This window comes from Stenella coeruleoalba (assembly GCF_951394435.1).
Source record: "Stenella coeruleoalba genome assembly, chromosome: 12".
Lineage (NCBI taxonomy): Eukaryota > Metazoa > Chordata > Mammalia > Artiodactyla > Delphinidae > Stenella > Stenella coeruleoalba.
In genome coordinates, this window is record NC_137158.1 from 88,167,638 (window position 1) to 88,194,827 (window position 27,190).

Below are 27,190 nucleotides of genomic sequence, written 5' to 3' on the forward strand. Positions count from 1 at the left end.
TGCGCGGGCATCTCATTGCGGTGGCTTCTCTTGTTGCAGAGCACGGGCTCTGGACACGCGAACTTCAGTAGTTATGGCACGCAGGCTCAGTAGTGGTGGCTCGCGGGCTCTAGAGCACAGGCTCAGTAGTTGTGGCACATGGGCTTAGTTGCTCCGCGGCATGTGAGATCTTCCCAGACCAGGGCTCGAGCCCATGCCCCTTGCATTGGAAGGCGGATTCTTAACCACTGTGCCACCAGGGAAGCCCTGGAAATTACTTTTGTCTGTTGTCTCCAATGGTCTACAACAGGGTAATGTGATGACTTGTGTGTGTGTGTGTGTCCAAAGTATGTGGACAAGAGTCAAGTCCATAATGTAATTGCATTTATTTAGAAACTCATACTCTATAAGTTTCAAGAGACATAAACCCTAGTCTGGCTTTGTCACTTACTGACTCTCAGAGGTAGTCACTGACTTGCCTGGACCTCAGTTTACCTGTTTGTAAAATGATGGTGTTGGGCTGCAATTTTTTTTTTTTTTTTTTTTTTTTTTTTTGCGGTACGCGGGCCTCTCGCTGCTGTGGCCTCTCCCGTTGCGGAGCACAGGCTCCGGACGTGCAGGCTCAGCGGCCATGGCTCACGGGCCCAGCCGCTCTGCGGCGTGTGGGATCTTCCCGGACCGGGGCACGAACCCGCGTTCCCTGCATCGGCAGGCGGACTCCCAACCACTGCGCCACCAGCGAAGCCCTGGGCTGCATGTTTTAAGCAGCGTTCCAATTCTTAACAACAAAAACAAGCATCAGCTGTTACCCCCATGATTCTAGGCAAGTTCCGAGCGGCTGATTGTACCCTGGGTTTATATCTTTCACATATACTCTGGATCTCTATGGATAAGAGGGTGGACTGAAAAATTTGATAAAATAGAAAAAAAAAAACTCACGTAAAAAATGAAATGTTGAAGTAGTCGTAAAGAATCAACTATAAACTCTGAGGCATCTTCAGGTAAAACTCTCCCGCTGATACGCTCTGGGTTCATCCACCGTGGGGTTTGTTGCTTCATATTTCTGTCTGTGTTGCTCCTTCCTCAGCTGGTTTTGTCTGCTCTTCGGTGCGCAGCCTGGCCACCTTCTTGGACCCCAGATACTCGACAGTTCCATATGCCGCCATGGCCAGACTCAGGACGCCCAGGAGGACGTAGAGTTTGACGCTGACACACAGGAACATGCTGTATCCGAACGCGATGACGAAGCCCAGGGCTTCCCACAGGCGGTAACTGGCAAAGGCGGCCTCCTTGTTCTTCTCAAACAGGACCCCGAAAAGAGCTGCAGGGGGAGACGGGTGAAAATGTGGCTGTAAAACCGACCTCTCTGATCGTTACCGGAAATACGCAACTCCCCACGGCCCGGTGTTCCCAATAAAACCAGGACCTTCCTTTGCAAAAACTGGAATTATTTCACGCTGTGGATGACAGCAAGTCAGGTGATGTTCTCGAGCAGTGAAGAGCCACCGTAGATACAAGAAACAGAACGGATGAAAGTTAGCGCCGTAGGGGGCGCGGCCCAAGCCCGAGCTTTGCAGGTAAGAAAAGCAAGGCTGACAGGTGGGACCCGCGTAGGTGAAGGCGAGAAGGGGGAAGGCCATTCATTCCTGCACTTAGGGGAAGTGCACAGTACATGTTATTCAACCGTGGGGTTTTTGGTGCCTGCCGCAGGGCAAGGGGATCACCACTGTGTGGGCCTTGCCTTCCCCTCCTGGAGACTTTAGGGGTCACCACTGTGTGGGCCTTTCCTTCCCCTCCCGGAGACTTTAGGGGTAAGAGCGTTCAGCCAGGTGAAGCCTCCGAGTGAGACCGCCCCACACCGAGCTCTTGATGAAGGGACTCAAACCCCCTTGGGTGTTTTTTTTTTAACATCTTCATTGGAGTATAATTGCTTTACAAAGGTGTGTTAGTTTCTGCTTTATAACAAAGTGAATCAGTTATACATATACATATGTTCCCATATCTCTTCCCTCTTGCGTCTCCCTCCCACTCTCCCTATCCCACCCCTCTAGGTGGTCACAAAGCACTGAGCTGATCTCCCTGTGTTATGCGGCTGCTTCCCACTAGCTATCTACCTTACGTTTGGTAGTGTATATATGTCCATGCCTCTCTCTTGCCCTGTCCCAGCTCACCCTTCCCCCTCCCCATATCCTCAAGTCCATTCTCTAGTAGGTCTGTGTCTTTATTCCTGTCTCACCCCTAGGTTCTTCATGACATTTTTTTTTCTTAGATTCCATATATATGTGTTAGCATACGGTCTTTGTCTTTCTCTTTCTGCCCTTGGGTGGTTGTCTGAAGGTTTGGGAGAGAAATGACCTGAGTCTGTGATAGGGGCTGAACTGTGTCCCTCCAATCCACATGCGCTAGTTCTGGCCCCCAGGACCTCAGAGTGTGACTGTATTTGCAGTTGGGCCTGTAGAGAGGTGATCAAGTTAAAGGAGATCATCAGGGTGGGTCCTAATCCCGTGTGACTATATAAGAGGTGTCCATATAAGAAGAGGAGGTCAGGACACAGACATGCACAGAGGGACGGCCACATGAGGACACGGGGAGAAGATGGCCGAGTACACGCCCAGGAGAGGGGCCTCAGGGGAACAGCCCTGCCACACCTGGATCTCAGACCTCAAGTCTCCATTTCTGCTGTATTTTGTCGTGGCAGCCTTAGCAAACTAGTACAGCCTGATAATGCTTCTAGGTGAAGGGAAATGATTTTCTGTTCCTGTTTGCAGTGTGGTAAAGTTTCGCCAAACGGGAATCAACCCCATCCCCAGGACATGAGCGAGGCAGCAGTGTGTCTGGAAGGTGGACACTTAGGAAGGGAAAGTTTTCAACAGGGGGACCTGCCTGAGCATCCCGGCCGATGTCCTGCTGCACTGCCCGGAGCTGCCTGGTCACCACGCCTACCATTTTGGCTGATGGACTTGCCCTGCGTCCCCCTGTCCTCTGCTAGGCCGTGGGTTCCCTGAGGCAGGAACCCATCTTATCGGGAATGATAATTCCAGCGCAACCCAGTGTCAGCGAAAATCCTTATTGAATGACTGAGTGGACGCATGGGTGGATGGTGACTCATGAAGTGGCAAAACGCTGAGCCCGGTCCTGCACTGTCAGCACGTCCTGCAGTGTCAGCACGTCCTGCGGGTCAGCACACCTCTCAGAGGATAAACAGTAACCCAAGTAAACGGTGGGCAGTCCTGGGGGGAGAGCTGCTCCTTCCTTTTCTCCCCTTCCCCTTACAACCCAAAAGCCCACGCTGGCGAGGCAGTCCAGGTAACAAAGGACACGTGACCACACACAGCACGGCACGGGCCAAGGCACCCCCTTTGCATGTGGGTCAGATAATGCGTGAACCAAAATGTCAAGCGTGGACTCCAGAGCGGGGGGGATGGGCAGACAGCCCCGAGCCCAGCGGGACCAGACGGAATCTGCACCCGGAGTCCTTCATTCTCAGAGGCAGCGCAGTCCGCAGGGCGGTGGGCGTGTCCTCAGAACTGTCCCGCCTACAGGGCGGGCAGCTGTGGTGGGGAGAGCGGACGGCGGAGCTTTCATGCACATATTCATTTTTCATTCTGTTCCTTTAACTTTGCCCCTTTCCTTCTACCCCTCCCCTTCTCCCCCGCGTTTAGAACAGGAGAGGGGAGGCTTGTAGGGGGGAGGGGCCCCTCCAGCACTGGGGGGAAAGGTCTGAGGGCAGCAGCAAGGTCTCCTGCAGCCCTGCCTGGAAATGTCAGCGCCCAGGAGACGCCCCTCGGCATTTGGTTACTCAGATGTCCATCTGCGCAGGAACCGCTCAGGGCGGGGTCCATCGGGCAGATATAAGATATGACATAAGATACACATTACATGCCTATTTGGGAAAACTGGAGACTGTCTGGAACATTCAGAAGGAGGTGTGCTGCTTGTGTGGAGTCTGCAAAGCGCCCTCTCTAATGGAAGTGAATGCACAAAGAGAACCTAATAACCACACCCTGGGACGTAACTTCTGAGGTTACTTAAAGGTCTCTTGTCTTTCTTCTGAGGGTGACTCTAAAATAGGACCTAAAAACAAGATGCTAGAGAAGAAAATCCAAGGTGAGACACCGTGGCTACAAGTGGTGGATTATGTCCTGTTCTCCGGCAAAAAGGTCCAGCTGCTTCCTTAGTGGGTTGTGGTTCCTGACAAATGCACCCTGACGTTTTGAAAATCCAGTAACACAGCCAACTCTAGCTTTAAGTCAACGTTTTTGGTCTATAGGTTGGTGTCTTTAGGCGACTTCAAGGTTAAGTTTAGGTCGTAACAATTATAGACCACTGTGCTCCAGGATAAGGGACACACTGCCCACTCTCTCCTGGGCAAGTTCTGGTTCAAGTCCAGTTCAGCCTTTTAAGTGGCTGTGGGATCCTCAGCTTCCTGAGGTTTTCCCATAAACTTAAACTTTCTGGGCCCCCAGGGCCTTAAATGCCAAATGAAGAACTCGCCATTCTGTGAGTCTGATTCTGAACTGTGACCCTGGTGAGGGGATCCACCCGCAGGGAAGAGAGGTCGAGTGGCTGTGAGCTCACAGCCTTGCGTGCAGAACAGCTCAGCAGTCTGTGGGAAGCTGGCTGTGCCTCTGGATGAACGACAGAGACGGAAGAAGACGTGTGACAGCTGGACAAGAGGGAAGGACCCCTCCCTTGCCCCCTCCTCAGATGGCTGTGTCCGGCAGAGGCTGGATCACGGCCGCAGAAGGCTGATGTCAGCAGCCGGAATTGCCGTCTAAGAAAACACAGAGAAAGGGAGTCTGGGGGACTCCATTTGCCCCCATATGGGAATATGGCCCAGCCTGAGGAGGAGAGGGCAGAACCAGTCATAATTAAAGTCAGGCTTTTGGGGAAATTACTCATGATCTGTTTCCTATTTTAATCCAAACGTAAAGAAGGCAGCACATTAATTGTGTCAAATTCCAACCGTTAAGGACACGGAGGGCAGAAGGGAAAGACATGAAAAAGAGAAGTAGTCTCAAAGCAATAGTTCAACAATTCTGAAATTACATGTGAGCTAGGATTGAACAAATAAGCAATGTGGTATACAGAGTGGAAACTGGGTTTCTCACGGTCAAAGAAAGAAGTTACAGATCAGCAGTGGGATAGGGGGTGAGAAGGGGGTGCTAGAATGAGCCCGTGTGCTGGGACATCAGTGTGAGTTCAGCCTTATTTTACAGATAGATGATAGATAGATAGATATGCAGATACAGAAATAAATAGATGTGTGTGTATATATATGGGCCAGTAAGCCTATGCCCACCTCCTCACTCTGTCCACTGAGAGTGCCTAGAAACGGCGTCGTCTCAGTAGCAATGAGCACACCCAGCACTCAGATCTTACTTCCTAATACCATTCTCCAATAAAACACACCCAGGCTTCTCGGAGAAATGGCTAACCTAGGGCTGGCACAGGAGTTACCAGATGAGCCTAGACTATTCTGGAGTGCCTAACAGTGAGGAGGTACTAAAAAAACCCAAAATAGGTAGCGGTGGGGAGGGGGGGGGGCGAGTCGAAAGGACACAGGTGCCAACGGGAAAGACCCCAGTCGCCGAAGTTGGAACAATTAGAGCAAAGGAGTAAGTAACGTAGCATTGGATTGTAACCCAAAGGATACCATAAATACACGAGCCCATACTGAGGTAGACAAACTTCTGAGTAAACAGCTAAATAAACTGGGGAGAAGGGACAAATGTTCGTCCTAGAAGAACTGTACCTAATGCACGTACACACGCCTCTCCCAGGAGGTGAGGGGTAATTACTTCCCCCTGAATCGTAGCCTTGGTGACTGGCTTCCAAAGAACTGACAGTGGAAGGGAAGAGTAGCCCTCTGCGTGGGAGGAGCCAGACCCTGGCTTGACCAGCGATCGAGGTCCACAGCATCAATGACCAGTCCTGTGCTGTCCTGCAACCCTATCAATGTGACGAGAAAGGCGCTTCACTCTGGGGTCTTCCTCCCCCAGACCCTTAGCTCTAGCCTCATTATGAGAAAACATCAGATGAACCCAAATTAAGGGACAGTCTACAAAACACCTAATCAGTATTCTCCAAAAGTCAAGGTCATCAAAAACAAAGAAAAATGAGAAACTGGCACAGACCGGACAAAGGAGACGGGCTGGCTACGTGTAACGCGGGGCCTGCCTGGGATCCGGGAGCACACAGAGGATGGAGCGGGGGAAACCTGGAGAAATTTGGTAAAGTCTGAAGCTCGTTATGTACCGATATTAACTTCTTGGTTTTGACAAATGTACTGCAGTTCTGTAAGATGTTCGAGTTAAGGGAAACAGAGTGAACAGTATATGGGAACTCTGTACTGTCTCGGCAACTTTCCTGTTGATCTAAGATTATTCCAAAAGAAAAAGGAAGAGAAAAGCCTGCTTGCAGCCTGACCTGGGAAAGGCACCAGGTGGAAGTGACCGGATGCTGACCCCTGTCGTCGGATGACAGGATGTGAATGAGTATTGTTTGTTTGGAAAAGACAGGATACATGAACTGGACATGTAAGAGAAGACAGGCTTTTTGAGTCTATCAACCTGAAAACAGCCCCTTTGGTGGCTGACAGGGCAAAAGAGTATTTTTAGGCCAGACATTCTGAATCTCAAGTGCAGGCATTGGCGCGCGCAAGGGTTGCCATGGCAACGGTGCCCACCTTTCGTGGGTACCTGTCAGGGCGGATAAACAGAAAGCCGCCCAGGTCCCCGGCTCCAACGGCCGGAGGGATCCCCGGAGCCCAGTGGGAACGTGGGCAGCGAGAAGCACGGTTCTGCCCCAGGACGGGGGGTGGGGGGGGGCTTGGACGCTTCCCGCCCCTGATTTGCCTCTAAACTGGAGAACTGTAACAATGTTTGTAAACTGAGAGGTGATGACTGAAAAGGAGGGTTGAATTGTACTGACTTGTATCCAGTCTCATTAACCAGGAAAGTATGTGGCTCACGGATCTTCTTAGAAGAGAGACACGTTCAGGGAGAATAGGATTAGAAATCCAACTCGCTATTGAAAAAGCAAAAATGAGAGAGAGCTGATCTTGGGACGTGGCGAAAGCTACACAAAATTTCCAGTTTTTGAAAATACAGAGACGGTATGGATGGACCACGCTGCAGGGTGGTGAGCCCGAGAGAGCCTGGTGGAGCCAGCCTGCAGGGAACTCAGTCATTACAGCATCGCTCCTATAGCCAAGACGATCGCCAGTATAGACGCCGAAAGAAATTCTCAAGCTCAGTCATTAAAGCATCCCTCCTAGCCAGGACGATTGCCAGTATAGACGCCGAAAGAAATTCTCAAGTCGTACACGAAAACAACAGTCTTCCCCAGCAACTGATTTTTCCTTGAAACAAATTACTTTTGATCTGAACAAAAAGACAGAAATAATTCATTTTAAATTAGCATTCCTTATTCAAGGAGGTCTTTATCCAAGTTATTCACTGGACCTCATGTAACTCTGCACAATTTTGACAGGCTCTGCCTGACGGTCTCTCATGTCCGTGGAAAGAAAAGGAGAGTTAAAGCAATTACTCCTATATCTCAGGGAGAAAGAAAACCAAACATTTTATTTGCAATCATTTGAAACACCCAAGGAATTATTGTATGGACTATTGCGTGGCTGCTGACTTCTAATGTGTAAATACTGTAAAAAATTCAAGGGAACTCAGAGATGTCAGCTAATTAGAAAGCAAGACGGCAGAAGCATTTGGACTGTTCAGTAAAACAGTGGGCGTCTTTCACACCTCCTCTGGGATGTTGAAAGCAGTTCTCCCCTGATGCTCCCTGGGGAAAATGCCTAAGATTCCTACGGGGGAAGTTGCGACCTGCACTCCTTTAGAAGTGTGCACGGCCAAGAAAAGCTAGCGCGGTGTCTGTGTAACCTTTCCCCAACCGATTAAGTATTTCTTCTGTTGAGCAACATCGCAGCCCAGCCTGAGACTAGTTTGTCATTGCTTCCACCAACTGACCTTTGTCCAAACACACCAGATTACGGCACTGAGCCTCACACACCTTTGTCACCTGGTTCAGGAGAGCCTCCTGCCAAGATTGTGAAACCCAAACCCCTTGGTTCCAACAGCACAGGGTTTGTTGAGTGATGTTTTCAGCTGTTTCATAAGCCAGCAACAGATAAGATAGTAAGGAGAGGCCGTCCTGGAGTACTGAGTCCACCGTGGGTGAGGTCACGTGTACCTGTTCTCCTGTCCCTGGAAACGCTGGCCTGTGGCTTGTTTGTGGATTGGCCTGACCCAGCTTCCAGTCCCGGGTGTTTCCCCGATAAGGGCTGAATGGTGGGTGGTGTTTCCAAAGGAAGAGGCTCTCTTCTGAGCCAGGTTCACCTCTGGGGCCCTGGGCTCACGCATCTGCAGGATGCCGGCTGTGTAGACGGCTCACCTCCTGGGGCCTCCGACACCCTCCCGCCCGGGGCCAGGGCCGTAGGTGGTTCGGGAAACTCAGGGCCAAGGGTTCCCGCCCTCAGCCCTCGTCCCATTAGGTCACACAGAACTCAAGCCGCCCTCCGTGTCCTCCATGGGCCACCCGCCAGCCCCCTTCTCCCCTCTCTCCCGTGGTCTTCCCCCCAGACCCAGTCAGCTATGGCTCATCCCCTGGCAGGACACGCCGCCAACCCGCCAACCCAGGGCGCCTCCTGACCCGCGGGGAGCCTGCGTCCACAGGAGGCCTCCCTGGGCCTCGGCTGGACGTCTCCTCCTGGGCTGCGGCCACTCCCTTCCCACCCGCCGAGTACAGGCGGCCCGTACTCCCACCCACTGCAGCCCAGGGAAGAGCTCCCTGCACCACAGTCTGAACCCTGGGCCTCCAGCCCAGGCCTGGCTCCGGCCGTCCAGCTCCCCACGCACTCGGGGCTGCCGGGACCTCTTCCCCTGATGCCCCCCGCCTGCCTCTCCCGTGTCCCTCACGTCCACAGCCTGGCCTCCGAGGCCTTTGTCGAACGTCTGGTGGCCGCCGTGTCGGGGTGCAGGGCCCCCGAGGGTGCCGGACAGCACTGGCCACGCACACCGCTCTCGGCGGACTGAGGGCAGCTCTCCAGTTCCCCTGCGCTGGCGGGGGCCCCCCTGCCCTCAGCGGCTCTGCCCGCCTCGCCTCTCACCCGCCCTCTTTGCAGCGTCAGCCAAGGCTGCGGCTGGACCTCCGGGCCAGAGTCCCGCTCCGCCCCAGGCCCAGGCCGGTGGCCGCGCTTCTGCAGGGGGCGGTGCGCTGAGGGTGATGCCGCCCGGCTGGCCTACGTCGGTGAATGAATCCTCGCAGGACTGACGGCCGGCTCGCGGTGAAGACCGTCTGTTAGGTCGTCGCCAGCTGTGGCTTCTCTAGGAAGCCACGTGTCTCAGGCGTGAATTAACTCCTTTCCCCGTGGTGACAAAGGGGCCGTATCCTTCCTTCTGACTGCCTTCCCCCGCGTTCCAAAGAAAGGGCACCCCTCCCCTCCCGGCCAGGCGCCTCCTTTTCTGGCCCCTCCCCTCACAGCCCTTCAGTCTGAATCTAAAATCCTACGAGAGGGACTTCCCTGGGGGTCCAGTGGTGAGGACTCAGCACTCTCACTACGGCGGCCCAGGTTCAATCCCTGGCCGGGGAGCTAAGATCCCGCGTGCCGTGTGGCGCAGCCTGAAATAATCATAAGTGATACGCGCCCCAAACAGCCCCTTTTCAGTGCTGGGTCCCCCCGCCGGAGTCCTCTCTGTGTCGTGTTCAAGCTCAAGCCAAGCCCCTCAGCTGCTGCGTCCAGGTCTGTGGGCTCGTCTGCCGCCTTCAGCCTGGGGATCCCGACGCCCAGCCTGGCCCGGGGACCACTGAGTCCCTGCGTCCAGAAGCTCCGCCCCTCGGCCTCCTTCCCAGCCCCGCCCCTGCCCTCCACCTCCCGGTGGGTCCACACCGTCCCCTGAGTCACGGCAGCAGTGACCCTGCCAGCCCCCGCCCTAAACCCTTGCTGCTGCTTCCACCAGTGCTGAGTGAAAGTGGACCGTTCAGCGGTACGTCGGCCCTACGTCGGGCCAGCCAGTCTCTCCTCTCGGTGTCTGAAACCCCAAGGCGACGGCCTCTGGGAGGGGCGAGGTCGTGGGGTGTGGCCCTCAGGGAGGGGTCAGTGCCCTTGCGAAGGGACCCCAGATCGGCCCCTCGCCCCAGCCTCTACGTGAGGACACGGCAAGAGAGAGCCTCCGTGAACCAGCCCTCCAGACGCCGAATCCGCGATGCCTTCCCCCGGACGTCCAGCCCCAGAGCTCTGAGCGGTAAATGTCTGCTGTTTACAAGCCCCCAGCCTGTGGAGTCCTGTTGCTGCGCTAAAGCGACAGAGACGGCTCCCCCCCCCCCGCCACCCCCCGGCCTCCCCAACTCCCTGCCTCCCCCAGGCTCCCCGCTGCTTGGGGGACTATCCGCCAGGAGCCCACGAGGGCGTGGCCCCACGGTGAAGCCTCTGCTGACCCTCCCGCCCTTAACTCCGTTCTCCCGAAAACTGACACCCACCCCCCTCCCCCGAAGCCCTAGAGCCACTGCAGGGACGTTGTCCCGGTAAACTGTAAGCGCTTCCGCCTGTCCCCAACCTCAGCTGAGAGCGGCTGTTCTGTTCAGACCAGCTCTTCCAGGGGGAGCCACGAAGGAACCATCATTTCAGGAAAGAAAGTCGCACACTTCATGGACATCATGGATGTGAGGAGACGCTCAGAGAAAGCACTGCAAATCCCCAGTGTGGAACTGCAGCCCTCCCGCCTGTGTGGTCCCCGCTCCACTGCCCTTATTGCACATGTCACCACGTCCCCCTGGGGGGCCCTCCACCCACCATGTGTCCCCCCATGACTGGCCAAGGCGGGGCCACCTGAGCAGGAACGGCTCTGTGCCGGGCACTCACCATTGTTCTGTGTCTGCCAGACGGCGTCGGCCGCGCCCCAGAGGCCCGGAAATACGAAGAACAAAGGCAGCTGGCGGGGGTGAGGCTTCCACAGCAGGAGGGCGATGATGCAAGACAGGTGGGTCACGGCGCCTGTGAGTGGGGAAAGGGGCTTCTCTCAGACACTCTGCTACAGGACGAGTCTTCTGACCATTTGCTTCCAGGCGGGAATGGTTTCCTAAAATAATCCAGACTGATTTCTGCAGGTGGGTTTAACGTGGCACACGGAGACTGAAGGTGAAATGCAGGGCACGCCTGGCAGGGGTGCGATTCCATCCACCTCTGGCCTGCACATCATCGGGTGGGGGGCCTGGGGGTGACACACCTCTGTGTCTTAGAGGAAAGTGTCGCCTTGCTGGGCAGAGGGGTCCCCAGATTATGGGGCTTCAGAATGGGAGAGAGAAGGGCTTCTTCATTAGGAGCGAGTGGTGGGACCCCTGCTTCTCACTGAGTAGGGGGCACGAGGAGGGGATGGGAAGGGGTGCCCCAGCCGGGGAGCTGGGGCTTCCAAACAGGACGAGGAGGGAGAGGCTGGGGGAGAACGTCCTCATTCCTCCTGACTTTATCATGATGAGCCCTAAGCCCTGGCCTCGTGATTCTGCAGACGCTGTGATGTCCCTCGAGTGTGGGAACAGAGCAGCTTATGACCCTCAGGGACTGCCAAGGAGCAGAAACAGCAGGTGCAGCCTGGGTTCTCCGAGGCTGTGTGACCTTGGGCAAGTTACTCTCCTTCTCTGTTGTCTCCTCGATATAAAGCAAATTACTTGGCCCCCAGTGAGCACTGACCAATGGTTAATGTGCTCCCTCCCTCTTGCTCCCTCACCACAGACCCTTTGGGCCTTGACCGGGCCACCAGGTAGCTGTCTCCTTAACACCCTCATCTCTCCTTATTCACGCTGTCTCCGATCCTTCTTGTTCCCTCAAGAAAAATAGAAGGTGATGCCCGTTTAGAAGACCAGCTTCATCCACCACGTGAACACAGATCTCCTCCTTCTGGAAGGCTCCCTGTCTCCTGCCTGACCCCTTGGCCCCCACTGTGGGTGTGGGCCCCGTTTCTGTACCTGCACCAAACCCCGTCCTTACCCCAACCCTGGCCCTCATCACACACGCTCTAACTGCCCGCAGTGGAGCCAGACCTGCCCCAGGAGTGCGTCCACTGTGTGTCCACGGTCCACCTACCTAGTGCGAAGAGAGCAATCCTGCCCGTGTACTGGGCCAGCTTCCCGTACAGCACGGAGCACAGTGCGTTGACGGCTGCGAAGCAGATCATCACGTAGCCCACGAACTGGATCCCCAGGGCGCAGGTGATGTAGGACTGGAGAGAAGCACAGACCAGTTACCTGCGCTGCCTCAGGCCTGCTCCAGGGCTGAGCTCTGAAGTTGCGGTTTGGGGGTTCACTTTGATCCGGGAATACAGCCCATGCTAAAACGCTTTCTGCCCTGTGACCGCTGGCCCGCTAAGCTGGCCCGCGAAGCTGGCCTCCAGCTCCCAGGGTGGAGAACGCCTGTGCTTGTAAGGAAAACCCTCCTCTGGGTAAGAACTAACAGGGAACGCTCTGCATGGCCGCCTGGCAGACTTCTCCCCGCGTATCTGTACCGTATGTTATTTATACAGGGGCGAATCTGAACTCTTCTTGCTGGTGTGGGTCATTTCCCATCCTGCCTAGAAGACAGCTGGGTGAGGACAGAGCCGGGGAATGAACAGGCAGAACTCAGGGGATTTTTAGGGCCTCGAAACTCCTCTGAACGACACCATAACGATGGCTTCATGTCATTATGCATCTGTCCAAACCCTGAGAATGTAGAGCACCAAGAACGAGCCCTCAGGTAGGCTGTGGACTCGGGGCGATGACGATGTATCCAGGTAGGTTCCTCAGTTGTAACAAACGGACCCTCTGGAGGCGGGCAGCGGGCGAGGATGTGCCCGTGTGGGGGCAGAGGGTGTGCGGGAACTCTCTGTCCTTTCCGCTCAGTTTTGCTGTGAACCTAAAACTGCTCTAAGAAAATAAAGTCTTAATAAAAAAGAAGAAGATGGAAGGAACAGGAAGGGAATCTCCATAGAGATGAGAAGAAGCGCTCCTGCCGCGACTCGGGGGCAGGGTTGGGGACAGACAGGAGACCGGCTAGGAGGCCCCTTGCATCTGGATAGCGGGGGGACTGTTTGTCATTCTGTCTTCGTTCTTTGAAACTCCAAGACCCCAACAGGACTGTCCTAAGAGTAGGGCTGCCAAAGAAACTCTTGGGTGTCCAAATACTCAGGACCATACTTATACTGAGAGATATTGGTGGTTTATCTGAAATTCAGATTTTTACCCTGCCTTTTATCTGGCCCATTTGGCAAGCCTTCCCGGGAGGGAGCTGGGGTGGGGATGGAACATGGAAGCAACCTGCTGATGTCCATCAACAGAGGAATGGATAAAGAAGATGTGTTGCATATATACAATGGAATATTACTCGGCCATTAAAAAGAATGAAATAATGCCATTTGCAGCAACATGGGTGGACCTAGAGATTATCATACTAAGTGAAGTAAGTCAGACAGAGAAAGACAAATATCATATGATATTGCTTATATGTGGAATTAAAAAAAAATGATACCTCTGAACTTATTTACAAAACGAACTCAAAGACTTAGAAAAAAAATGGTTACCAAAGGGGAAAGGTGGGGGGATAAACTAGGAGTCTGGGATCGACACGTACACACGGCTATATTTAAAATAGAAAACCCACAAGGACCTACTGTATAGCACAGGCAACTCTGCTCAATATTCTGTAATAACCTAAATGGGAAACAAATTTGAAAAAGAATAGATACGTGTATATGTATAACTGAATCACTTTGCTGTACACCTGAAACTAACACAACATTGTAAATCAACTATATTCCAATATAAAATAAAAATTTTTTAAAAACTAGGTAATAAGGAATTTCAGTGTTATTCGTGGATTTCATGGTTTTCCCTATTTTTCACTCTAAAATGAGGACACAGGGTGAGATGCAGGCAAGTAAGTGTCCCTGCGATGACTCCGGAGCAGCTTTGGTCCTTTCCCTGAACACATCTCAAGTGAGGGGTGTCCCCAGGTGGGCTGATGTCCTAACCACACGGCGGCTCTCCTGAGGCCGGGAAGGACCCAGCGCAGCCCCGGACCCCGTGCCGGCCCCGCTGGCCTCGTCGCCTACCCGCGTGTAGTCGCCGGCCAGGAAGGCTTGCTGGAACCCGCTGTACAGCGGCAGCAGGACCAGGAGGCAGAGGCGCTTGTCTCTGAACAGCTTGGCCGTCGACAGCAAAGTGGACCAGAACGGTGACGCTTGCTTCTCTCCCTCACTTTCCTGCTGAGCGTCTTTTATGGGCTCCAGAAACAGGGCGATGAGCAGGACCGCCAGGAAGCCGCTGCCTGAAAGGACAGGGGAGCGGGGGACAGGCTGCTGTGACGGGCTCCAGCGGCACCGCGCTCGCGCAGACTCATCTCCTCACTTCCTCCTCCTCTCGAAACGGAGGGTCGGTTTCAGATCCACATTTCAGGTGACGGAGGCAGGCTGAGCCCCTGACCCCTGTTGTGGACTCGGAGGCCACACACGTTGCCTCGATCCTCGTGTGCTGGTTCTGTGACTGTCGGGCTGTCTCACCCACAGAGCAGGTGATGGGAAACACAGACACCTGGGGAGAGACCCCCGAGGTCCTCAGGGCCCTTAACCATGCGCCATTTCTCTCGTCAGAATCCTCAAAGTAATTTCTACCAACAGCTAGGCTCCCTTCTCAGGGTTATGGGTCCCGCCAGGAAAGTTACCATTGGCTTCTCTTCATGTTCATCCCAAATCTCTTCATCCAAACGTCCTGTGGTAGGAGCTGCACGTATTAGGGTATCTCCCAACCCCAGTGGGATGATGCGTTTGGAGAAAGGAAAGGAGCTCTTTGCATACTGAGATGGGAAGTTTCCCCCCAAGACAAATGGCTGAAAGGAAAAGCCAGGTGCAGAGCTGGGAGTCTACTGTGCTCCCATTTGATTTGGATAAGGAGGGGCATAAAGACATTTGTTTAGACGTGCGGTAGGTGTGTCTAAGAATTAAAGACTATGTGGGCTGTCTACGGCTGCGGGAAAGCTGGGTGGCGGTGAGAGGGGGATTTTCCCTTTTACAATATTTGTATTTGGGACCATGTGAACAGGGGATCTATCAAAAAATGACTCAAGACAACTATTCCTTTCACCCTTGAGGGGATATCCTGTACTTTCATGATTCCAGAAGGTAATGACGAGATCTCTTTCTCTGCCACGAACCCACCTTCCTGTCTCTTGAGGGAGAACAAATGTCTGTTTAATCTTCCTGTTCTTTACATGGACACCTTTTTGCTCCCTCACGGAGGCTGAGGGCCCTTTGTCATTTCTTATGTCTCTACTGTTCTTCCATCTACCATGATAATGATACACGTGGTTTGGGATCTACAGATGAACTCAGGACCAGTGGTGGTCTTTCCTCTCCCTGGTGGGATCGGGGATACTTCAGGACAGTTTTTATCGCTCATTGCTGGCTTTGACCCATCACCCTTTAAAGAGGGTTTGAGCCACTCTGTGTCTTTACTGGTCCCCAACCTTGTCTGCTATTCTTCCATCTCTTGTAGCCCCAGACGCCCAAGGCAGCAGGCTCGCCCCTCACTGTGGTGTAGCTGCCTGAGCCGTACTGAAACGGTGAGGCTCACCAAGTCAGCCCTCCTCCAAATTGCCCGAGAAATGGTGAAACCAGTCCCCCCACGCGTCCCAGAGAAGTCCGTAGTTAATAAACACATTTCCACGCTGAGGAGCACCACTTTACAGCTAAGCTTCATCTCTGTAATTCAGCTACTTTTCCTCCTGGCTAAGCATTGGTCCCCTCCCCCATTTCATGCTAACTCAACCTTGTGACCAAGTCTATTAGGCCGGACTCTTGTCCGCAGACGTTTCACAATGGCACTGACGTCCTCTGGGGTCATGGTTCCCACTTAACTGTCAAAGCAAGTCAGCGCACGCAGGCGCTCCTCCAAACCGGCACATCAGCTGGCTGTGAACACCCACCACCTGCCACAGCTCCTTCCCCGGCCTGAGCTCGGAGCAGCCCCAGGACACAGCTTCCCCGGGACAGGGGCTGAGATGCAGCGGCGGTGGCCGGGGGTAGGACTAGAAGCCACATGTTCACCAGGACACAGACGCGTGTCCAGAGGGTCCCTTGGTCCAGGGCCATCTGCAGGGGCGTGGACTGGGCGATTGCTGGTGGTAGGGCTAATACGCTGCCTCGTGAGGGCAGAGCTCAGGAGTCCTAGAAAATTACTCCAGGGAGATGGTGCTCTCTTTGCTTTGGTCTGTTTTTCTCCTTTCTTATTTTAGTTCTGTTTTTTATAATTTTCTTTTATCTTTGTGGTAACATGGCCTTGCTTGAAGGAAGAAGGGTGTGAAGCCCTGCGAACCAGGATCCAGATACTAAGAGAGTTTCCCCGTATGACGTCTGCAAGGTCCCTGCTTTACATAAACGTCTGGACTTAGGCGGCTGGATTCTCTGTGAACCAGGACCTCTGTGGAAGGTCCCTAACTGCCCAGGGGACACACTGTTCTGCCCTCACATCAGGTTGAACGTTTCCCAAACAGAATGTCGGCCCATCTGCTCCCATATCCCGTGTCCAGTCTTGCTAGTTGTCACTCTAACTCTCTTGAGCCGCCCCTCCCTCGCTCTGCACACCGTCCTCACTCCCCTTTGTCTTCTGGGTCACTGTATCGCCCCTGCGCTGGTTTCTCTGTCCGCAGTTTTTCTCACGCCCACACTAAACTAACACGGGAATCTGTCTACAAGACAAATAAGTGCGCGTCCAGACTCAAGGCCACCGCTGGTCACGCCCGTCTCTGGCTCCTCTGCCCCCTCCAGGCCCCTGTCCTCCAGCCACTCTGGCTCCCTCTGGGGCTTCTCCGCCTTCAGTGTTGTTCACGTCCCCTTCTCTGCCTGGTAAACTCCTACTCACCCTTCAACACCTGGCTTGGGTACCACCTCCCCATCAAAGCTGCCCTAGAACGCAACTTCCCCAGAAGATGTAACTACATGTCAACTGGGAACTTTGCTCAAAACACGCGTCCTATCAAATCTTGGTTAGTTGAAGACACATCTGGACTCTAAGGTCACTGAAAGTCAGGGTCTTGTCTGGCTGGTTTCTGGGCCACAGGAGTTCGAGCACATTGCTCGTCGTCTGCCAGCGCTCGCTCTGCCTTGTAGCATAAAGGGCTCACTTGGCACCTCTGACTTGGAAGCAACCTTGAAAGAGACCGGCGTGTTGGTGGCAACTTATCTCACAGGCAAGACAAACTGACCATGCACGTGGCCTCTGGACCGCTGATTCCCAGTGGAGTCCTGCACTCAGTCCCACCAAATCCGATACCTATCAGACTCTTGATCTTTAAGGACACAGTCCAAGACCTTTACAGATTCTAGAATTCAAGAATGACAGGGCTTCCCTGGTGGCGCAGTGGTTGAGAGTCCGCCTGCCAATGCAGGGGACGCGGGTTCGTGCCCCGGTCCGGGAGGATCCCACATGCCGCGGAGCGGCTGCGCCCGTGAGCCATGGCCGCTGAGCCTGCGCGTCCGGAGCCTGTGCTCCGCAACGGGAGAGGCCACAACAGTGAGAGGCCCGCGTACCGCAAAAAAAAAAAAAAAAAAAAAAGAATGACAGAGAATACCCTTAAATTTTCTTCAAATGGTAACAACAACAAAACTAGTCTAAGGGTACCCCGTCAAAGTGGTGATACATCTGTAAGAGCAAAGTCATTTAGAAAGCTATTAACATAAACATTTTCCATTCAAATGAGCGTCTAAGGATAAGAACCACAGGGGTTCACTCCCTCGGGCAACCATCTTTCATGAACTTCCAACGTCCTGTGCCTTCCGCTGCCCTGTGACCAGCAGGGGGAGCCCCAAGGCCTCGCCGATGCCCGAGGGCGGGTGCTGGGGAGACCCGTTCCCAAACCCAGCCTCTCAGCAGAAGCCGTTCAAATGTACTCCTCGGAAAAGGTGATAACACCGGGATTTGGGACTTCCCAAATCCACCTGGACGTACTTAGAACACGAGTAGCCACAACCCACCAAGGCCGTGGTCCACTTGCTGGGGCTGCCATCGCTCCGCGTGGCCATTCAGCGCTTGGAACGTGGCTGCTGTGAGCTCAGAACGGTAATTTTACTTTCGATAATTAGAATTTAAGTAAGTGCACGTAATGGCTACTGGCCTGGACGGTGCAGACGCGAAGTGCTTCTATCACCACAGGAGACCTCGGCCGGCAGAGGCTGCTGCGTTCGGTTTCACGTGGAAAAGGCTGAGTACAACCCAGCTGGACGCGTTTTGTGGGGCTTTTGCAGGTGAAGAGACTATTCATACCTTGAGCAGGTGGTCTTTTCAACCCAGGAAGGCGATGGGCTTGCTTTGCCTGGGTTCCTGGTGCCGAGCACGTACCTGTGTAGATGCCCAGCAGGGTGTAGATCAGCTCCTGGGAGGGACGGTTGGTGCTGTTGGTGGACGCCGTGGCCATGAGGCAGTCACTGGCCCCGCAGGACAGGAGCTGCTCCTCCGGGATGGCCCCTGTGAAGGAGGAAGCAAAGAGGTGCTTTGAGGACACGGGTAACTTGACAGGAGACGGTACCCAAGGAAGAAAACGCCCAGGGAAAAGGAGCCTGGACACGCAGAGGACAAGACATCACCATAGGTCAGAGTCACGAGACAAGGGCTCGTTTGACTCAGTGTCCCAGAATGCTTTTCCCATTGGGCACGTGTCTGGGTGCTTGATTTTAAGACACTCTGGACCAATGTGCAGTAAATGTCGGTGACTTGTTATATTACATTCTTGACGTAATTGAACCTTGTCCCCTTTTCGGAATTAATTAAGAACTAGAGTACATCAGACTGGGTGTCAGGCCCACTGGGTTCTCTCTCAGATTCACCTGGAACCAGTCCCATGACCTCCGGCAGGTTATTGCATACCTTCTCTGAATGTTACTTTCTTCTCCATTAAAAGAATAAAATTGGAACGATCAGTGACCCTCAGTAGACCTACATCAGAATCTCGGGAGAGAGACGATGGATGTCATGGAGGAAAGAACACTCAGTGTTTCATTGTTTCCATCAAACAGATTCTATCACATAAAATGCTGCAAAATCCCCTTGGCCGGTGAGATGCGCAGCTCGTCGTGTGGAGGCTGGAAGCCTAGAAAGGCTGAGCGAACTTGCAGTGCTCTCTCAGTGCCTTCCAGCCCTCACATTCTGTGTCCTATGATCGGCAGAGACTGAAGCTCACTTGTCTGTATGTCTTTAAAAGTAAACCCGTTCGCTCCTTCACCACAGTCATGTCAGAGACTGAAGCTTCACCCCAGCTTCTGTTGGCTGATTGCTGACGGTTTCTCCAATACTGAGTAACGATTGGTGTCTGTCCACCGTAAAGGTTCCCTTCTGTGGATGCACTTAGCAAGGGATGACATCACATGAGCAAAAAGGGGAGACGGATTTTTTATTACAGTTTCCCAAACGTGGGACTTTACATGGGTTAACAGGATCAGGGCAGAGAGAGAGAGACATGATCCTGATAAGAGCAGGAGAGTTAGAACGTTTTTCCCCATTAATACATTTCCTGTGAGAATTGAAGGTACTTATTTCCTCTGTCCTTGGTCTAAGTCCTCAGACATCAAAGGGTGCAGGCATAGGGCAGAGCCACACTTTGCAGCCCTGTCTGTGGTCAGGCAGACAGATGAATTAAAGCATCAGTCACCAAACGTTCAAATCTGTTAAGTGATAAGTGGTCCTTTGTGTAACAAGGAAAACGCTGGTGAATGGACCAATTCAGGGGCAAAAGAAATCCATGGGACCCGTTCTTAGTCTAGAAGGATAGTAAAGGGCTCCGTGAACCCGAGTTCCACAGTTGAGCGGTGGCCCTGTTTCCCCAGGGCACCTCAGGCTCCCCTGTGCTCAGGGGAGGCCAGGGTTGGAATTGCTGGGGCACCCGTGGACCAGACGGACCCTCAGACCCGACCAGACTGCCTGGGGAAGAGCCGGGGGCCAGCTGACCCTGAGGCACAGGCAGCCTGAGAGCCATGCCTTGCGACCTCACGGGACCACCTGCTCAGTCCTGAATGAGGACTGAATGAGGACGTGTGTAGAGGGACCAGGGGCCCTCCATGGTCACCACTTCCTTCCTGTTACCTTGAGTGGGCGTCTGGCCGAACACCAGAGACGAGATCAGGTTGCCAAACCCACCAGCTGACTGGTATATGAGGAAGAAGATGCCAAAATACTGGCTGACCACGTCTTTGCCAAGCTTTCCTGTCTTCTCTGCGTGCGTGCTTCCCATGGTGGTGAGGTAGGTGCCCTGCGCGGACCACAGCGGGGCCGCTCCGAGTCCCAGCAGGATGGAAGTGGGGATCAGCGTGTACCTGAGAAACGAAACGCGGGCATGGGGTGCCTCGGGCTCTCCGCTCTTCCCTCCGTTCGGGGAGAAGGAAGCTCCTTGCCTGGCCCAGGGAAGCACTGCCGTGTCATTGGTGGTGCTCTGCTGGACAGAGTCGCCCCTTAGCCTCAGATGAACGCAAAAATCTGTGTCTTTTCTCGTTCAGCATCATTTGTAAGAGTGAAATTCGGTGCCAGTGCAGTTTCTTTGTGTTTGGACGTAGCTACAATGAGCTGGGGTTACAAATAAGGCTGGGCGGGTTCTAGGTATTTCTAACGGCAGTACGTTAGAAACGATTTATTATCTATCAATCTATCTATCTGTCTACCTATCCGTCTAGCTGTCGCTCTCCTCCATGAGGATTCTGTATGAGAACTCTACGGTAACAAGAAAAAGAATAACGTGAAGCCATCCTATCAATACATCCTGGATGGCAGCGGGGTGTCCCTCAAAGAGATGTTTGATAAGTGTACGCCTGGCAACGAGGGCACGTGGCCCTTGCCCTCAGAGCTTGGTCCCCGAGGGTCCTTTTCCCAGGGCGCAGGTAGAGCTCAGGCCCGGCCTGGGGCACTGGCTCCAGCCCTGCTGCGTCCACTCCCTGTGATGGGGTGAGGGTGTGGGGTTTGGTCCGCAGGTCACATTCTGCTCAGTCCCCCTGAAATTCACCCTCCGCATCTTAGGCAGATTCTCCCCTCGTTGCTGGGCCATAAAAGTGCCCTGGCCCAGGAGGGAAGCTGGAAGCCTCAGGAGAGGCCAGGATGGTCAGTCGGGGGAGCATGGGCCCAGCAGAGGGGACAGAGACATCTCGGTGGGAAAACATGGGAAGAAGGCCACGCTACCGTCCTGTCCCAGAAGCCGAGAGGGGAATGTCGGGAAGCATCCGAACGTGGGCGTACCAGCTGGCGTAGAAGTTGCCCAGGGTGAAGGTCACGTAGCAGCACATGGCGATGACGATGGTCCACTTGCAGCCGAGCTTCTTAATGAGGATGGGCGGCAGGAACATGGAGGACAGCAGCATCCCGCCATAGAGTGTGCTGAGCGCCGCCACCCCCAGGCCCTCCTCGCTGTACAGGCTGCTCTGCGGGGACAAGGCCAGCCCAGTCAGTGGCCCCGCTGCCAGGGCTAGGTGGTCTGGGTCATCTCCAGGTCCTGGAGACCCCCAGCAACAGGCTGCCTGGGCAGGCGGCCTGTCCTCCAGCCGAGGGATGGGAGGGGAGGAGACTGCGGTGAACTCTGGTCAAGGGGAATCAGCAAGTGGAGACGCGGGGGAAGCAGCCAGTGTGCCCCGCCTGGGGCAGAGGGGCCCTCACGCCTCCTGCTTCCTGCAGCCCCTGCCTCATCCCTGAGAAGGCGGGGGCCAGGGCAGCCAGGGGCCTCCTTGGAGACCAAGGTTCCCGCTAGGCCTGAGGCAGAGCCAGCAGCCCCAGCTTGACGCTGTGTAGACACCATGCACACTTTTCTTGTTTTTGTCATTCCTCACTTGGTGCCTAGCATAGCGTGCTGTGAAGCGAACAAAAGGTCAAATAGGTAACCAGAGCCAGCTCAGGCCAAGGCAATGGCAGCCGTGACTTCCGGCTTTTGCTGCGAAAGAAAAACCTATTAGCATAATTGCTTCCTCCATTTATTTCACTTGTAAAGGGAAAGGAGGGGGAGGGGGAGGGGGGAGGGGGAGGGGGGAGGGGGAGGGGGAGGGGGTGGAGGGAGAGAGAGGAGGGGGAGGAGGGAGGGGGGAGGAGGGGAGGGGAGGGGAGGGGAGGGGAGGGGGAGGGGAGGGGGATGGGGAGGAGTGGAGGGAGAGAGAGGAGGGGGAGGGGGAGGGGAGGGGAGGGGAGGGGAGGGGGAGGGGAGGGGAGGGGGAGTAGAGGCTGGGGAGGGGAGGAGAGAAGGGGTAGAGGAGGGGGCGGGGAAGAAGACTAGTGCTTCCCTTCGCAGCCAGACCTTCCTTCACAAGGGTCCCTCCGTGTGTTTCCTTCGCTTCGGCATCCAGCTCAGCCCGACCCTGTGGTCACTGTGCAGGGGGTCCCCGCTGTGCCCCACACAACTGACCAGACACCAGAGAAGAAAACTTCGCACACAGGGTCTCTTCCCTTGCAGACGCCAGAGCCCCAAACTCAGCAAACCAGCACCTTAGAGCGTCGGCAAAGTGCAAACACCGGAATGCGAGCTGTCATGCTCCTTCTCCTTTATGGCTGAGACAGGCGTTACTACCTCCACGGGGGAAAGAAACACGCGGCGTAGGATCATACACTCAGCTAATTAGTCCAGATGACCCCAAAGCCAGGACTGTAATGCCTGGACTATTACCATTCCTTCCTGCCTGGTCCCCCAGCAAGACGACAGAAGATCCCACCCATCAGTGGGGGCCCTCTCTGAAGCCCTCCCCGCCCATCCCTTTCCTGTTCTCCTGGAGACTCCAAACCCCATAGGCTGTGTTCTCACCCCAGGATTTCCTCTCCCTTTCCTCAACACACTCTGACTGCCTTCATCCTCTTTCCAGATGGTGCCCTTCCTTCAAGTGCATGCCAAGGGTCTCCAAGGGTCTTGAGCGCACGGAACGTTCTGCTTTTTCTGAATCTCTCCCAGTGCCTTGCCCCAAACAGGTGCTTAGTCATGTTTGCTGATTAATTGAAACAGAACAAGAACATCTGGTCCCATGAAAATTCTAAAGTCTGGTTGGAAGACAAAAGTTGAACAGTCTGCCTGAAGTGGGGTTATCTGGAAATCTCTGCTCCTAACTCCAGTTGCTAGGAGTGTGGAATGTGGGGACTGCTTCGCCGGGGCCCTCTGTTTTCTTAATACTCACGTATTAAGGTCTCACGTATTAGTGACCTCGCCTCTTTGTGTGCTAATGAGAGGCTGGCAGCACTGCTCTGTTCTGGAATTTCCTTTCCACCCACAGCCCTGCTGCCAGTCGGCGGTGAGGTACATTTGTTACTTATGATGGAGTTCCGCTGCCCACCGCTGGAAAGGAAGGCGGGTTTCAATCTCCAAAGTGGGAACCAAATTTCGAAACCAAATGTCTTTTTTTTTTAAGTGAATGACCATGTTCGAATCCCTGTCTCTCCATGTGTTAGGAGAGCCAGCCTGCAAAATCCACGCCCGAAGAGAAGCCCACGGGAGTGACCTGTATGTAAGCAACGAGGACGGTCACTCAGCTCACTCGGCAAGTCGATCGACGGATCGGCCGTAAGCGCTGACCAGCAGAGGCTTACGTGTGGCTCCTGGGATACGAAAGGGAAAGATATCAGCCACCAGCCACCACCCAGGAGCGGACGATGGACAGGACTGCCAGGGCCAGGGATGCCTCCAACAGGCCACTTGCAGTGGGACAGTGAGTCCTGCAGGGGGAAGCTCAGGGGCCGAGCTCCTGGGGGGGCACGAAGTCCAGTCCAGAGGCGTCAGAAGACTTTCTGGAAGGAGTCAAGGCCTCGCGAGACCTGCAGGGTGCGGAGGGGACCAGGGAAAGGTCGGGAGGTGTGGGTGAGGAGGGACGTTTAGGGGATGTGTTTGCAGAGGCCCCGTCCTGAGAGGAAAGGCCCCAAGGAGGTCTTTGGGGTCTTTGGCCGCAGCTGTTGAGCTCTTCCGGTGAGGTGAGGCTGGACAGCCGGCCAGACTAGACCAACAGGAGCCCCAGACGCCATACTGGGGAATGGACTGGATCCACTGGATCCAGTGCTGAGCGCTGTCTGAGGCAGGGGATACAGAGATGGACGGGGTGGCGAGGGCCTGGCCTCATGGAGCTCACAGGCACCGTGTGGTGTGTGCCAGCGGACCTGGCGTGCACACAGGGGCGCCTCACCCAGACTTGGGACCCAGGGCACAGGGCAGGGGGAGAAGGAAGTGTGACGTGTACACTGAGATCTGAATAATAAATAAGAGATCGTCTGCTGTGGGGAAGGCGGTGTAGATGCGTGTCTGCGTCCTGGGCAAGTGCACGACCGAATCCAGACCGGGACTGGCACTCTGGGGATGCCTACGACCACCTTTGCTGCCTCACTGGGGCCTGAGAAAGAAGCCAAGCAGATGAAAGCAGAAGGAAGTGATGGAGACCGCAGGTCCCTTCAACGTGGCTGGGATCCAGCCATCCCTAGGGCCACATCCATCCCTGTCCTTACCTGCTGTTTCCAAAGCCAGTCCTGACTGACAGAGTTAAACCATGTTTACATGTCCTGGAGCAGTGGGCAAGGAAATAGGGCCAGATAAGGGCGGGGACGGAGCAGCGGTGAGTGGCGGGTGGGATAGTTCCATGGCTGGGCGGGAGGGCTGGTTCTCTAACATCTCCGGTCTTCTGGAGAGGAAGAGGCCACACCAGAGACAGCAGTGCCCAGCCCAGGAGCCCTGCGGAAGGCGTGGATTCCAGCGTGGCTCCCCCTCAGCTGCGCTGCTCTCTCCACACCGACGCCACTCCGAGAGTTCCTGACTGAGGCTTCCACGTGTGTGTGGCCTCAGCGTCCCACAGCCATAGCCCGAGAGAAGGGACTCCTGGCAGCTCCTAGGGTCCCCACACTCCCTCCCCTGGCTTCCAAGGGGGCCAGTTTGCCGTCATTCAGCTGCAGCTGTCAGATCACAACTGCTTCCTGAGAATTCGGATCCCATCAGTCACGCCCGAACCCAGGGAAGCTGCCCCACCTGCTGACAGCAGGACCTCCTCCGGTGGGGCAAGCTTCTGTAGGGACAGTGTCACTGATGGGTCCATGGTCTCGCTACGTTCTCCTTCCAGAAAGCACACACTGCATTCAACGTGAGCTCAAGGCCGCATGACACAACAGGTGTTTCACACACATTAGCATTTTACAACATCACAACGTTCTGAGCAATGTCTACAAAGTCATGGAGTATCCTGGCAAGAAAGAGGGCTGTGCTTCCCCTTCAACTTGATTCTGGGAATCACCATGGGCTATAATTTCATTCTCTGTGACCCTAGTCAGAAAAAAGACTGAATAGGGGTTCATGGAGGAAAACATGCACTTGGAATTCAGGGCTGAATCTGAGCTACCTCGCCAACCTACAAGTCCAAAGGGTTTGTACTGTAAAAATGAAGACAGAAAATTTGAATCTCTCCTCTCTTGTCCTGCACCTCCGATTCTGAGCCCCCTGCACATGCTTTTCTTGTTCAGCTCTGTGCACACAGTAGGCGCCTACTTCTTGTCGCTGACTGACAGACCTTCCAGGACCACACTAACTCGTCATCAGAAACCTTGCAGATGCTCCACTGTGCGGCAGCCCCCAGGCCACAGAGCACGAAGCTGGCGAAGAAAGCACAAGGGCGTGATGACAGGCTGCTTCCTGACCAGCCCTGGGGCTTCCTTGCGGTTTCATTCACAGTTAAAGATCAGACTTAAAATGGAACTACCCGGGGGAAGATCTAGCAGGAATCTACGTGGTATCAGGACCTCTGATGAATTCTCATTCCTGCCCCTGGCCACAAATTCACAGTGATTCGTCTTGTGTCTCCTTTTACCCACGCAAAGGCAAAGTGGATTTTATCACTAACCCAAGACCAGCTCTCCTTGTCTGAGGGTCAAACACCCGCAGTTGTACCATCCTGCTGAACTGGGAGTTGGGGCTGCACATAAAAACCTCTGTTTGTTTTAGAGGATTTTGGAGGGTGAAGCCCCACGTTCCTCGCTGTCTGTGCCACGGGAATTCTTGGAGTCCCAGAGACATTCAGAAGGTAAGATCACATGACGACTGTATACACCTACCTGCAGACTCTGCAGACCTCCGTAGGCAATAAAAAGAAGTAGAAATCCAAAGGAAAGCACCAGAACGTTCTTCAGGCTTCTTTCCATCGTGCTGCCTAAAAGCTTCAAGCACCAGGAGATTTGTAGTTCCCTAAAAGAAACCAATCAGGGCCCAGGAAAAGCAGTCAGTACCTAGAAGTCACATTCTGTCTTGGAGTCTGAGTTAGACGTGTATCAGTCACTAAGGCTGCTGAGCATTAATGAACTTGACAGTCACTGAAGCACCCAGGGCTGTTACTCATTCACCTTCTCTGGAACCCACAGTAATCACTTTCTAACTGGGCAAAAATTAGGACTCTTATCAGCTCATATGGACTGGAACATTTTTCTACTAATTTCTGATAGATATGGTCCTTATAGGAAAGTGGTGATTTTCATATTATATATATTATATAATCGCATATATTATATAATTATATATATTACATAGTATTACATGTATATACACACACACACATACATACATATAAATGGTACCATCCTCATTAAGAGAAATTATCAGTGGTGCAGAACTTGGAATGTACTTCAGTCTTAAAGAACAAAGTATAAATGTCAGCGTCAAGATCTATAGTTCATCTTCTGAAAAAGAGTTAACATGATTAGAAGATCCAAGGGCCAAAGTATTAGTACATCCAAGACTATGATTTTACAACACTGCAATAATTAAAAGAAATTATATAACACTTTATAATTTGCAAAGCACTTTTACATGCTGTCCTCCGACAGTGCTGTGATACTTATCATTAGAATTTAGACCCATTACCAGACAGGAAACAGCTTCAGAAGACTTTGGAGGTTTTGGATTGCAGGTTTAGAGCAGTGCTGTCCAAGAGAACTTTCTGCACTACGCAATACAGTAGCCACTAGTTACACGTGGCTTTTGAGCGCTTGAAACGTGGCTAATGCAACTGACGAACTGAATGCGTAATTGCACTTAATTTTAATTGATTAAAATTTAAATTTAAATAGCTACCTGTGGCCAGTGGCTATCGTATTGGACAGGACCAGTCTAGAGTTTAAACATACCCCACATCTCACAGCCAATAAGCAAGCGAAGTCATTTGTCTTTCCAATTGTTAGTTCAGTTGCTTTATTCCATTGTTGGTAA

General features: G+C 53.7%; 1 protein-coding gene across 2 annotated transcripts; it reads right to left on the reverse strand.

The window, feature by feature from the left end:
• Positions 1-427: 427 nt before the first annotated feature.
• Positions 428-26,130, reverse strand: UNC93A (unc-93 homolog A; the record flags this gene model as incomplete). 2 transcript variants are annotated; one of them, XM_079939379.1, is made up of 8 exons in its annotated part: positions 428-1,300; positions 10,859-10,990; positions 12,077-12,212; positions 14,079-14,289; positions 18,354-18,483; positions 20,095-20,324; positions 21,235-21,416; positions 26,044-26,130. In XM_079939379.1, 8 exons carry the CDS (start codon positions 26,128-26,130, stop codon positions 1,035-1,037), a joined length of 1,374 nt encoding a protein of 457 aa, XP_079795505.1. In that variant the 3' UTR covers positions 428-1,034. The 2 variants fall into 2 exon arrangements, with proteins under 2 accessions (XP_079795505.1, XP_079795506.1); XM_079939380.1 differs by lacking the exon at positions 18,354-18,483 and having other exon boundaries at positions 14,079-14,293.
• Between the last annotated feature and the right edge of the window lie 1,060 nt (positions 26,131-27,190).